The sequence below is a fragment of the Schistocerca cancellata genome, chromosome 12 (genome assembly GCF_023864275.1).
Source record: "Schistocerca cancellata isolate TAMUIC-IGC-003103 chromosome 12, iqSchCanc2.1, whole genome shotgun sequence".
In the NCBI taxonomy this organism is placed as follows: Eukaryota; Metazoa; Arthropoda; class Insecta; order Orthoptera; family Acrididae; genus Schistocerca; species Schistocerca cancellata.
Window position 1 is genome coordinate 13,583,923 of NC_064637.1, and position 14,538 is coordinate 13,598,460.

Genomic DNA, 14,538 nt, shown 5'->3' on the forward strand with positions numbered 1-14,538 from the left:
TATCAATTTTTCATAATATCCCTAACTGCGAGCTTCTGTACAATAAATACTCTTATTGGCTTTAGCTCCATTGTTACAGACGCTGCCTTAGGGCAGTAGCGAGTGAAAAAAATTGCTAGTCCGCCACCAATCGTGCCCGCACGACATTTTTCAGTGCAGAGCTGGCAGCATTGATGTATTTCGGTGAATGATCCAAGTGCTAGTACCACCTCAGTTTGTTATCCCCATAAATGCCTAGTAATTTCAATCATGCAGTTTAGTTTAGTGTGTGCCAATTCATCTCTACTTCTAGTACCTGTAAGTCATATTTATATATATTTGTGTGGCACTGCATAACAAATTTTTTCTGTTAGACTGCGAGTTAAGCTGTTTGCCGTGAACCGGCTGTTAGCCTGTTCTATTATTCTGCCATCTGTGACTGGTACAGATAACACTGTGCCAAGATGTGCTGGCCGTGCACCGAGGCATGTTTAGCCACAGGGTGATCCTCATTACCAACAAACACTTTCTGCCTGTGTCCATTCATGCGAATGGACAGTTTCCAGCACATCTTGGCACAGTGTTACACCATCCGGGTTATCTGGATACTTCCCACTAACACCAACCTGTCAGAACTCCGGAGATGGGAACTTGCCCTTCAGTATATCCTCTCTTCTCGTTATCCGCCAGGCCTCAACCTCCGCTAATTTCAAGTTGCCGCCGCTCATACCTCACCTGTCTTTCAACAACATCTTTGCCTCTGTACTTCTGCCTCAACTGACATCTCTGCCCAATCTCTTTGCCTTTACAAATATCTGGTTGTGTCTGTGTATGTGCGGATGGATATGTGTGTGTGTGTGTGTGCAAGTGTATACCTTTCCTTTTTTCCCCCTAAGGGGAAACCGTTGGTTGCGAAAGCTTGAATTTTGTGTGTGTGTGTGTGTGTGTGTGTGTGTGTGTGTGTTTGTGTTTGTCTAGCGACCTGCCAGCACTTTCGTTTGGTAAGTCACACCATCTTTGTTTTTAGATATATTTTTCCCATGTGGAATGTTTCCCTCTATTATTATCATATCATTAAATTAATGAGTGAGGTAGCCAATCCTATAAGAAGAGGTGAAATTAGGTATAGTACGGTGTTTTGCTTTATATCAACGAAGCCGATGATACGGCGTCATTTTTTTTTTTCGTTTACTCTTAGAAATAAACAAGTAAAGAAGTGCTAATTGTGCGTAGTGAAAAAATATAGGAGCGAGTTTTAAATAACTACAGTATACAATCAGACTAACAAATGGATGTTTAGTTACACAAAATCGCAGATAGCGAAGTGTGGTCATTAAATTAAGTACACCTACACGGCGGTCAATTCCGGGAGAAATCTATACGCATCTCACGAGGGACGCAGTATTGAGACCGTTTTTTTTTAATTATATCGTGGAGAGCGGGCTTCAATTTATGAAAAGGAGAAAAACTGTATAATTATCATTGACTGTTGGTGTCAAGCAAACAAAACTGTTCATCAAAAGGTTTCGGTGAATGAGTGGTGAATGCAAAATAAAACTGTGAACAAAGTTATGTTAAATAAAACGGAAGAAACAAAACAGTTTGGTCGTATCTGTTATTATTCCACAAACTGTAACATTTCTTCTCATTTTACGAAGCCTTTATAGATGATCGTTATGACAATTTGGTTCGAAGAGATCTCGTTACGAGTTAAGTTTTGGGGACCTGCTCAAGAGGGGGTAGTTCGTAGATCCTAACTACTGCAGCTATTCTAGAATCAGGTGCTACCGTGACCATTGTGTGTTGTCAATGGCTTAAGGTTATCATATCTCATGCTCTAAGAATGACGCGCCTTTCCTCTATAACGGTGTCTCATGGCAACAACGACAACGCTGACGACAAAGGAAGATACGGTGGACCGGTATCGCCAACAAACGTAAGTTTTTGAAGGTCATTCAATGTCTTCAGTAAATATTTACGTACATCGAAAACAGGGTTGGACCGAGTACAGAACCTTGCACAAAATCGTATTTTGGTGTCTACACTCCAAATTTAGTTTTATTGCTGCAGTATCGTTTGTCAGCAGGCCCCTCCGAATTTTGTCGTCGAGATACAAATCCGTTTGAGTGAAAGGGATCCCTTGGATGATACAATTTTTTTAATTTCCCGAGTATAACTTTACTATCTACACAACCGAAAACCTAGACGAGGTCCCAGAAAGAGACGACGACGTCAGTTTTCGAGTTCACATTTTCTCGAATAGCAGCCCTCGTAGGAGCCGAGAACTTTTCCCACACCAGTTCAGCGGTCGGCTGCCATTTGTAATGGTACTTTGACTACCGCGCCTCCGCGGATACAAAGATATGATTTATGATCGTGCATGCAGAAGAGCACTGCGCCAGCGACCAATTTTTATAAATAATTCTGATCTTTCTTTTTTTAATTTTGCATAGGTGTTTGTTTTTAACAACTAATTAATTACTCTCTTGTCTTCATACGTTCAAGACATGTATTTTTTGGCGCTGTGTTGAACAATGAGGAAATTAAAACTATATTACGAAATGAAGTTACTTCAGTAGTCATTCGAAATGGTTATCGCCAAATTTATAAATTAATCCTGACAGTGACAACTTAAAGAAATTTTCATCAGACGGAGAACAAGAGGACCAGCAAACAATGAGGAAAAGGACATCCTATAATAAAATTAAGAAGTATTCCAGACGCAGCCACAAGACTATATTATAATAGATACTATGTTTCTGACAGAATTATAAGGTAAATTTCAACTTATTTCTGATGCTGTTTCCTTACAGTCGCTTTTTGTAGTGTTCCCAACCCGGTCTTCCATTCACGGTCAAATTACAGCACTATCTCAATCAGTAATACGAAGTCGGCCTTATCCGTAACTTATTCCATCAAAATTTGAAACCCAATCAGATTTTCTATTTTGTATTTTCACGGCAGAACCTCGAGGAAAGGAAACACTACACGTTGACACAGTTACTCCGTCTTAATGTTTGGGAAGGTAGCGAGTGAGTCGGACGGAATTTGCCATGCAGGTGCCCCCGCGATTCCGCCCGCACTGTCCACTGCTCCGCAGCCGCAGCCGCCGCCGGAGCCGTCGGAGCTGCGAGACCTGCTGGCAGGGATGACCGTGGCAGAGCTGGAGGAGCTCCACCGGGACGGGCCAGTCGCCGACGACCGCCTCGCAGAGCTGGTTTCCGACCTGCCGCCGCTTCGCAGGATGGAGCAGCAGCGCGACCAACTCGTCGCCGGGATTGTCACTCTCGCAGGTTGGAAAGTCGCTGTGCCTCTCCAGTTTTCTACTGTCTCTACTCTAAACTGATACAGTTTAAATGATTTTATTTAATTTTCAGTGTACTCCTGAAGACATTCTCAGCTCGACTCTAGAATTGGGACAGAGCCGGTCGACGTACTTTTCTTTACGGTACACGGGTCGACAGAGAGTATGCTTCGAGTAGCGGAGATAGGACAGCTTTAGATAATTGATGTGAGGCCACAAAAATGGTCGTGTAACTCGATCACCAAATTTGAAATAGTTCCTCCTCTTTGCAGAGTATTCCCAGTCGACCTCTATAGCTGAGCAGTTAGTATGTCTTAATTGCTGTGCAGAAGCCCTGGGTTTGATGCCCAGGACAGTTAGGGATTTTTTTCCTCAGTAGCAAAAGTGGTACATGCTGCCCCCGGTCTCCTTAGCAAATTGAGAAGGTTCGGAAAGCCAATAGCGGCTGGGAGGTAAGTTCACCCTGTCTGTTGTATCCACTGATGGAGGGAGTTGTGGAGCCCTGTCAGTATTGTGTGGTCTCTTCCTTCTTTGAATGAAGTTTGTGGTAAGCAACCAATATATAGGGTAGACTAAGATCTACGTTTGCTTGATAGGTGATAGTTTTCGTGTAGGATGGAAATCTGCTCGATTGAAAAACATTGGAAAGCTTACGTTCTCCTAAATAGATAAAGCAAATTTGTATCTAAAGGAGGAGTAGTACACTGTAAGACTGAGAGCGATATACAGTGTCCTCATAACTGTAAAATTTATTATTATCATCGTCAGTATTGTCAGTACAGGTCACATTTTATTGAATCAATGAATGTGACTCACCGATAAATGAAGTTGGTGATGACAGTGTCCTATAAGGTGTGTTCAAAAAGTAAGGTGACTTCATTATTTTTATGAAAATATGTTTATTTATCCATCAATATTCATGTTGTCCCCTTCAAAGTAATCCCGTTCTGATACAGTACACTTGTGCTAACGCTTCTTCCAATCCTCGAAGTACTTCTCGTAAGCACTTTTTGTATAGCCAAGAGTACTTCCAGTGATGCAGTTTTTATTTCACCAGTCGTTGAAAATCTTTGTACTTTCATAAATCTCTTCAGTTTTGGGAACAGAAAGAAGTCGCAGGGGGGCCAGATCCGGTGAATATAGTGGCCGAGACACGATTGTCGTGTTGTTGTCGGTCAGTAAATTTCTCACAAGCAACGATGAATGAGCAGGTGCATTGTTGTGATGCAAAAGCCGTGAATTGTTTTTCCACAATTCCGGACTTTTTTTGCGTATTGCTTCTCGCAAATGGCACATAATATGAAGGTTATACTCCTTGTTGACTGTACGATGATCGAACTTGGGGTGTGTTTTTTTGGTCTCGGCTCTCTGGGATGCTTCCATTGGGACGATTGGGCTTTGGTTTCAACATCATAACCGTAAACCTATGTTTCACCACCAGTTATGGCCATTTTGAGCAAATTGGCATGATCATTGATGTCATTCGAGAGCTCCTGATTAATGTTCAGGCGACGTTTCTTCAGATCAAAATTGAGAGGTTTTGGAACAAACTTCATCGACACACGTCTCGTGCCCAAAACATCTGAAAAAATTGCATGACATGAGCCAACCGATATGCCAACATCCTCAGCAATTTCTCTTAAGGTAATTAGATGATTTTCCAAAACAATTTTCTTCACAGCTTCAATGTTATTATCTGTTGTTGATGTGCTGGGGCGTCCAGACCGAGGTTCGTCATTGGCCTCTTCTTGTCCATCTTGGAAGACCCTGTACCACTTGTGAACTTTTTTTTTTTTTTTACTGACAGCAGACTCACTCTATGACACTGTCAACATTTCAAGTGTTGTAGAGCACTTTATTCCATTTTTTACATAAAATTTGATGCAAATTCTTGGTCCATTTTTTATAATAATCGAAAATCACCGAGCACACTAAAACATGTCTAACCTATCTGTCAAAATGTCAAAAACAAATGAAGCATGCTGTACACTTGAAACTGAACATATGTTCAAGACAAAAAAAAAGGCTCCATAATCGAATGTACATTGCCCGCGCAATTTGAAAAGTCACCTTACTTTTTGAACATCCCTCATATGTGACTATTATGACTGGCTAACAAGAAAAAAACACATTGACATTAATATTGAAGATTATAGCTGTACTCAATATGTATGAGGTTGATTTTGACTGTTACTGTAGCATGTGATATGACTACAAAACCTGCTAGGTGTGCAGCTGTACAGGATTGCAAGGTTGTCACATATGAGGGCTGTTAAATTTTTGAATCAAGGACGGAGCAGCAGGAGATAAGTTGTTTCACTTTATGGGAGTTTCCTTCAATTGCTAGCCTGTGCCTTGGAATGTCAGTGTTTCCTTTATTTGAAGTGTCAAGTTTTTGAATGGTTCCCTGATAATACCATCTTTAATGCTGTTTCTGAGAAAGAGTGCAGACACATAGGGGTACAGATTTACAACTGTTAGTATCCTAAGCCTGCTAAAAAGAGGGCAAAAGTTCTCTGCAGGACCAGCCTTGCATATTATATGGACTTTTTTTTCTTTTAAAATGTTAATGGTACAAGGAAGATGTCCCCATATGAGAAGGCCCTGAGAGATATGTGACTGTAAGAGCCATTTTGTATGGGCATAGTTATTACTGACCTTATTTCTCAGTTTCCACACAAGGTAGGACACTCGTGAGATCTCTTACAAACGAGGTCTATATGCTTGTCCTGAGTAAGTTTGGCATCGACATGTATTCCTGAGAGTTGACACATTTATTTTCTATATTCTTAGACATGCGTTTTTTGTGGATTACAAATTTAATACAAGGTGAGATAGTGATACACAATGGGGCAGGTCTTTGATAGCCACAATGAAAAAGAAGGAGCCAAGGACAGAACCCGGTGAAAAGCCTGTACCAATTTTTACTAAGGAGTAATGTGTATTTCTAATTGAGGAAAGCTGTTTTCTTTTGTTCAGGTTGGAAGAAATTACTGCTAATGTGTGTTTGTGTACACCATAATACTCAAATTTTGTTATTAATATTTTAAAAGTAATCCATTCAAATGCTTTACGTAAATTGTATAATATGAGTGAAACCATCTTCTCGTTTCCTAAACCTGTTAATCTGATTGATAATTTCCAGATCAGCTGCAGTGGTATTTTTTATCTGGCCAAAATCAGGGATGACTGTTGTACAGGTGGTCTTGCTTTTCCAGATAATTATATGTACACGGGTGATTGAGCACTGGTGCAGCAGAAACTGGTTGTTGTTCTGGCGGAGTTGTTTATCACCATTTTTTAATGTGGGGATAACTTTTGAGATATTTCATGAATGCAGAAAAACTCCATATTCTAAACATTTATTGAAAATTAAAGTTAGTGGCTTACTTATCAAGTAAACTGTTCTATTAACAACATAAACATCCAGTACCAGTCCATACATTTGGTATTAGATAATTTAAAAACAGTTTCGCAGACCCCATTGGGCTGTTTTTATACCAGTAAAGAAAGGCTGTGTGGACCGATCGGATCCTTCGCAGGTGCATGTGTCGCCTCAATTTTTTCTCGGAGTTCTCTGACTGAAGTGACAAAGTAGTCACCCTGTTCTCCTGTATTGAGTAGAGTGTTACATGCTTGACTGGAAGAATTATGTCATCTAATAATTCACTGTGCTGTCTTACACTTATTTGGAGCACTTTCAGTGTATCTTTCACAGGATGCTTTTTTGACTTATATGAGCTTTGTAATTTATTTATTTATTTTCTGTCCATATAACAAAAAGTTTTCAGACATTGTCAGGAAAATTTAGATTACGTTACACATATGCAGTAAAATATTTACATTCTTTCCTAACAACATATGGATCAGACACATGTCTGTACACATTATTTTTCAAAAGGGCACTACAAGTAGATTCCTCTATAGTGTAACACAATTTAGCTTATATTTATAATAGTACAGTACACATAATACAGTGCATTATTACATTCACTGATAGATCGGAGACATTGTCTATATACACTGTTTTCCAAGATGGCACAACTTAAAGTCCTCTATAGAGTAACAGCACTTCTCTATTAATAATTGCTTCAGTCTACTCTTTAGCATATTTAGATTTACTTTCTTGAGTTCACAGGGTAGTGCATTGTAGAAAAGTGCTCCCATTCTGTGTGGGCTGTGGTCCGTTGCCTTTTTATTGGTCACAATTTTATGAAAATTATGGTCCAAGAAGGCTGAGACCCGTTTCAGTAGATACACATTGCTACTGATTTTCTTGCGAATATTATCTACATGGTCTTTCCATAATAAGTGTTCATCAACAACGATGCCTAAAAATTTATGTGAATTTGCATATGCAAGACCCAATGGGGATGTAAATACAGTATCAGTTATGGCAGCATTATAACTGAGGATGAATTTCATTATTACCATTTTGTCTTTATTTACAAGCAGCTCGGTTGCTGTAAGGTATGCGGACAGAGTATTGAAACTGATCTCGGTACTGTTAGCTGCAGACTGCATATCACTGCCACAGCTGATGAAGGATATGTCATCAGCATAGCTTACAACCGTGCAATTTTGGGGTTCAAATAAGTTATTTACATATACGAGGTACAGAAAAGGCCCTAGTATGCTTCCTTGAGGCACGTCACGTTGAAGTGTCCGGAAGTTTGATTTGGTTGTTAGAAGCTGCTCATTATTTTGATAAGTTAGCTTCACACATTGTTTCCTGTCTTTCAAATAGGAGGTAAGTAGTTTCAAGGCTAGTCCTCTCAACCCGTACTCTTCTAGCTTACACAGAAGAATGGTACGATTCACAGTATCAAAGGCTTTACTCATATCTAGGAAAGTGCCTATTACCTTGTCACTTTTGTCCAGCTTATTTAATATTTCATGTATAAAAGATGCTACTACTGTTGCAGTAGATCTCCCTTTTCTAAATCCATGTTGTAGGTTGTTTAACAGATTGTGTTTGGTGAAATATGACTCAACTTGATTTAGTATTACTCTCTCTAACAATTTGCCTAGTTCTGAGGTTAATGATATTGGCCTGTAGTTTTTAGTCCCTTTTTATGCACTGGTATAATTTCAGTAATTTTCAAAAGGTCAGGGAATACTCCATTTCTGAGGGAGGTATTTCTCAAGTGAGTCAGGGGTTTCACTAATTCATCCCTGCATTCCTTTAGCAGTGTAGGTGAAATGTCATCCCAGCTACAAGACATTTTTGGTCAAAGTGCTGATATTATTACTAGGACGTCCCTCTCAGTAATGCCGTGGATATAAAAGGACTGGCTAGATTTTCCAAGACTAAAATTTTGTGGTTTGACATGAACTTCATTTGTACCAACTGTACTGAACTTTTGTATAAATTTCTCACACACTTCTTTTGGGTCATTTATTTCTTCACCATTTTCTTTTAATGTTATGTTGCTGTGTTCATAGGAATTCTGTTTCCCACTTTCTTTATGCATTATTTTCCAGGCAGTTTTACTGATACAGCTAGAGTTCCTTATTTCAGAGGTATATTTCTGTGCTTTTAGGTTAGTCAAGGACTCTCTGTATGTTTTTCTGAGCAGTTTATATTTTGTTGAGAAATATTGTAGTTTAGTATCTCTAAAAAGTATATAGCAATCTTTCATTTTCTCCCTCAGTTCAATAATTTCAAAAGGGAGATTCTCGGCTTTATGGTTTACAGCTTTATTTACTTTTTTAACTAAAGGACAGGTTTCATTTAAAGTGTTACTGAATAACTTATAGAAATATTCCCATTTTTCATTCACTTCAGTTGCATTGTACACTGGTTCCCATTTTTCATTCCCTAGTGCCATCTTAAGTTTAGAATAATTAAATTTTCTTTTATATATAACTGTATCACTTTCAGTTACATCTGTGTTCCCTACATCAGTTTCTATAGTAAGGGCTCTGTGGCTTGACATGAACTACAAATGTAGTTTTCTAAGGTGTTTACATTTACTGTCTCTTTTCCTACATTTGTGAGAACATGGTCAATACATGTTTTCGTATTTGCAGTGACTCTTGTAGGTTCCGAGTTCATTTGTTTAAAGTTATAACACTGTAATACATCCATATAGTGCAAATAGTTAACACTATTATTTACTGAGTCTTATGTTGATGTCTCCAACGAGCAACAAGTGTTTTTTATACATTGCTGTCCCCTCCAGCAAGTCCTCTAGGCAATTTAGAAACTCTTCTGTGTTACTTCCAGGTGACCTATACAGTGCTGCTATAATAAGGCTGTTGTTTCCGTACTTCAGGTTTACTGCTGCAACCTCAAATACCATTTCAGTACTCAGATCATCTATCCATTTAACTTTTTCACATTTTACATCATTTCTACTATAAATGCCTACCCCACCACTTTTGTATGTCTTTCTGCAGTACAAGTTTATAAGTTTGTAATTTTTTAGCCTGTAACCATATGCTTCCTCTTCCTTACATCCCAATTCACTCGCTAGGAAGAGGTGTGGCTTAGTTACATTTAGGTAAACACTCAGCTGCTCTGTTTTATTAGTTACATACTGGACATTCTGATATTCAAGGGTTAATTTATTATGCTTTCCTATAAAAAAAAATTATTGTCTACTTAGTGACTGAGAATTCTGTTTAAATCGTCCTTTTCTTTGATAATTTCCCATATTTTGTCACACAAGAATTTTTTGCCATCAAAATTTAGGTGCATACCATGTCTGGTATGTAGGCTTCTTTTCAGTTTGCCTATATCTAATATTTTACATTTGCCAAAACGAGCACACATTTGTTTCATTTTAATGTTTGTTTTTCGAATCAACTTATTTACACACAAATTGTACATGAGATCATACCTGTGAGGCAGTGTTGTAATAATGGTGTTTCGTGATTTATTTGCTTCTAGGCAGTTTTCCAGGCTTGGTAGGCTATTTTGTTCTTCATTTCTTGCGATGTCATTGGCACCAGCTATACACAAGACATATTCATTACTGTTCACTTCTAAAGCAAGCATTGTAAATCATATTCCTCTGCTCAGCCCCCCGTTTGTCCTCTTTTTATATGTTCGATATAGTACTAGCCTACCCCCCCCCCCCCCCTCCCCCAGTGTATACCAGTTAATTTTCGTATTTTTATGTTTACCTGAGGAGCTAATTTATATTAATAGGAAGCAGGAAAACCATAAGTCTTTTTTAAAGTGATCAAAATGATTTTCAACTCCAGCTTTCCCTGACACTCATACATACAAAGTCCCAATTTGTGTTTTTTAACTAGTCAGTAAATAATATAATGTGCTTCTCTCTTCGACCTTTACCTGTACCACACTAAGTTGGTTGCTCATGATAAAGTGTTAAAAGCTGTGGATCAAGATCTGTAAGAACAATGTAAATTAACAAAAATACTATGTACAAATGCATCATTATGAGTAGGGCACTTGTTCATGCTACGCAAGTTTAAGGATGTTAAAATATAAAAAATAAATAAGTAAGTAAATAAATAAATAAATAAATAAATAAAAATTCTAGAATCTTGTTGCTCTGAATCTCATTTCTGTATTAAAATCCCCATGTCCAAAAGAACAGATACCATCTTAGTATATACGTAGTTAAGGCTCACTGGCCACTTGACCATCTTCTTCTGTGCGAATGCACAAACAGTGCCCGAACTCTTATGGGAATCGGCAATGCGCCGCGAGTAATGAGTATAATGGGCGGGGGCACTACGAATGTAGTGCGGGACAATACATTTAGAATGTGGGTTTTGCGGGAGACGTGCCCGAGATAAATCACTGCAGTCACACTATCCCCTGTGTCCTCGGTGACTCCGATGGATAGAGCGTCTGCCATGTAAGCAGGAGATCCCGGGTTCGAGTCCCAGTCGGGGCACACATTTTCATCTGTCCCCGTTGATGTATGTCAACGCCTGTAAGCAGCTAAGGGTGTTCATTTCATCGAGCCAGTTGAGAAAAGATCTTTCTCTTGTTCTTCCAACTCCTCGATTTTCATTCTTCCCTAGATTATTATTGTTTTTGAGGTGTGCAAGGCCTCTGCTAAAACTGCGATACTATGGTGTCTTAATTTGTGATTGGTAAAGATACTTTTGTTTTAGCGGTAGTTTCCTGATCCTTCCTCCCCCCCCCCCCCACCCCCCACCCCCACCCCCACCCCCATCGGATATCAAGTTCAGTCCTGTTTTCTGTATAATCTCTTCCAGGTATTTGAAACTGTCTACCTATTTTACCTGTATGTACTCAGTTTCCAGTGAGTGTCCGTCAGTGGATTTGTGTCCGTGTACTGCATTTTTTCGATGGAGATTTGTAGTCCTCTGTCGCCTGGGATTTTGTGTAGTGTCTCTAGAGCTTCTTTTCTGTCATCGTGATGGCTATATCATCAGAAAAGCTGGGCATTTTATGTTCTGTAATTGTGTCTCCTTTGTCCTATATCCTGATTATTTTCACCAAAACTGAGTTAAAGAGAATGGGTCCACCTCCCTGTCTTACTTCGGTGTCGGTTCCGAGATCTCTGCCACAAATTTCACTGTGGATGTTGTATTGGTTAATGTTGTCTGGATTAGCTTTCTGGGATTCTTGTCTATCTAGATTTCTTTTGGTGTGTTGAAGAGTGTTTCTTTGTCTGTGGTGTAGGTCTTCTTGAAGTCAACAAATGTTATTGCGTTCCTGGACTTTCTCGATGTTAATATTGTTGTCAGGCACCAGATCAGTTCACTGCATGATCATACCTCCTCAAAGATATCCGGAAAGTCAGAGATCAAAGATTCCAATGATTGATAAGGAACGTCTTTGGAGACCAACTGTATGGTGTCAGCGATAGAAAACCCGAAAGCTGGAAAGGCATCCAAGCCAAAAAGGTTAGCGGAGCTCGCATCACTGACAACAATAAAAGTAATAGGCCGAGTAACTGATTTGTAAGTCACGTCGGCAGTGAATTGACCCAGTAGGGGAATGAACTGTTTACCATAACCGCGTAGACGCCGGTAAACTGGCGCCAACAGGGGCTACCCAAGGTCGGATTAAGTTTGTGCATTCAACAAAGAAACTGCCGCGCCCATATCTACTTGCAGTTGTAATCGGCGCGACCGAACCGACACCTCGATAAATAGTTTGTGTGCCGATGCGTCGGGAGCCTGGCCTGACGAAACCTCCTGAATGTCAACGTCCATGTCCTCTGTACCTGCTTCCTTCGATTCTTTTGAGACTGAGCGGCAAACTTTAGCAATGTGTCCTTTTTTCTTACATTTGCGACAAACGGCCCAACACTGGGGGCACTCTAACTGAACATGATGTATATAGCATGATGCACGGGACGGTAACAGGGTCCGGTGTCCGGAACTCTGTTTCCGCGCCGTGCGGAAACGGCCGTAATGGCCGGATTTTACTGCTCGCACGCCGTCCACCCCGGATGCAGTGGACGTGGCCGCGCCGCCCTGAACCGCCGCGACGTCGCACCACGCTTCCAACTGTTGACCTGCAGCGTGAGAGACTTCATACGATTGAGCAATGGACAGGACTTCCTCGAGGGAAGGGTCTTCTAACTGCAGGGCCCATTGCCAGACCTCCCTATCAGAGGCCGAACGAACAATGACGTCGTGCACCATAACGCGGGCATACGACTCATGACTGCTCTGTGACAAAATGACACTTGCGACTAAGACCGTGCAGGGTAGCGGCCCATGCCCGTTAAGACCGATGGGGTTGCTTCTCGCATTGATAGAACTCGACCGTAGCCGTCACAACATGCGTGCGGCGGTGATAATATGAAGACAGCAGTGAACACAATGCGTCAAAAGACAAGGACGAGGGTTCCTGCAACGGCGCTAGCTGCCGCAAAACTTGATACAGTGAGGGAGGTATCCGAGACAAGAAGAGAGCATGACATACCTCCGCATCGGCAACATGAAACGCCTGGAAATGCTGCTGAAGGCGATGTTTGTATGCGCCCCAATCCTCCGCCGTCTCGTCATACGGGGGAAAGGGAGGAGGGAACGGCGCTGGAGCAGACTGCGTGGAGAGCAACGCCGGAAGCACTGGTTTCGTGGTGGCCACGACCTCAGTCTGCTGCGCAACCAAAACCCGCACTAAATCCTCCATGCCGTGGATAAGCTGCGAAACCGGAACGACTACGCAATGCACGAAAGAACGACCCTACTCATCACCAATTGTGTAGTAACATGGTTCACGTTTTCCGTCACACTTTACATAGCGTAGACCGGGAACTGTCTCCTAGGCATGCCCGATGTCAACTGACTGGGCACGGCCCGTGCTGCTTGAGTTGTTGTTGTTGTTGTTGTTGTTGTTGTTGTTCCACCGGCAGACTTCGCGGCCGAATTCTCGCGTGCCCTCTGGTGGACGGCAACTACCGTCTGTGACGCCGTGCCGGTGTGCGCCTCCCGCGATCTTTCTGGTGGCTACTGCAGGTATCCTTTTGTATTTTCTCTGAGTGTTCTGTAAAAATTTCGTGTGTTGTTTTTATTCAAGTCCTCTTCTGTCTGCTTCAGCCTCTTGTTTTCATAATCTCTTTTTTCTCTGTGGATTATTTTCAGAGAAGTATACTGTACCCTGTTGAAATCTTGCCAGTTTTTGGGTGAGATTTTTGAATTTTTGTTGGCTTGTATTCCATGGTTCTGTGTATGTCATATTCCACCATCTTTGGCTCTTCTTTCTTTGTGGTTGCTTCAATTTTATTAATTGTTTAGTGTTTTCTGACAGCTTTGTCCAGTCGTTACTGCTAATTCTCTTCTTTTTTGTGTTACTTCTTTCTTGTTTAATTGTAGGTTGTCTAGGTCTGGTCTGAAAGTTCTGTTGGTTTTCTTAGCTTCTGTGTTGGGTATAACTCCATTTTGATTTGGAGAAGATGGTGATCGGATTTGAAAAATCCTTTTCTTGTTCATACGAGGGCAGTTAAATAAGTAATGCAACACATTTTTTTTCTCAGCCAGTTTTGGTTGAAAAAACCGGAAATTTGTTGTGGAATATTTTCAAACATTCCCGCTTCGTCTCGTATAGTTTCATTGACTTCCGACAGGTGCAGCGCTGTACGCAGCTGTTAAAATGGCGTCTGTAACGGATGTGCGTTGCAAACAACGGGCAGTGATCAAGTTTCTTTTGGCGGAAAACCAGGGCATCTCAGATATTCATAGGCACTTGCAGAATGTCTACGGTGATCTGGCAGTGGACAAAAGCACGGTGAGTCGTTGGGCAAAGCGTGTGTCATCATCACCACAAGGTCAAGCAAGACTGTCTGATCTCC

The 14,538-nt window shown here is 40.8% G+C and overlaps 1 protein-coding gene across 1 annotated transcript in view; it reads left to right on the forward strand.

Annotated features, from left to right (window-relative positions):
• LOC126109404 (vacuolar protein sorting-associated protein 37A) overlaps positions 1–14,538 on the forward strand; it is an 87,421-nt gene that overhangs the window by 45,728 nt on the left and 27,155 nt on the right. The window contains exon 4 of the mRNA XM_049914435.1: positions 3,039–3,272. Within this exon, the coding sequence (XP_049770392.1) occupies positions 3,039–3,272 (234 nt within the window). The remainder of the gene's footprint in view (positions 1–3,038; positions 3,273–14,538) is intronic.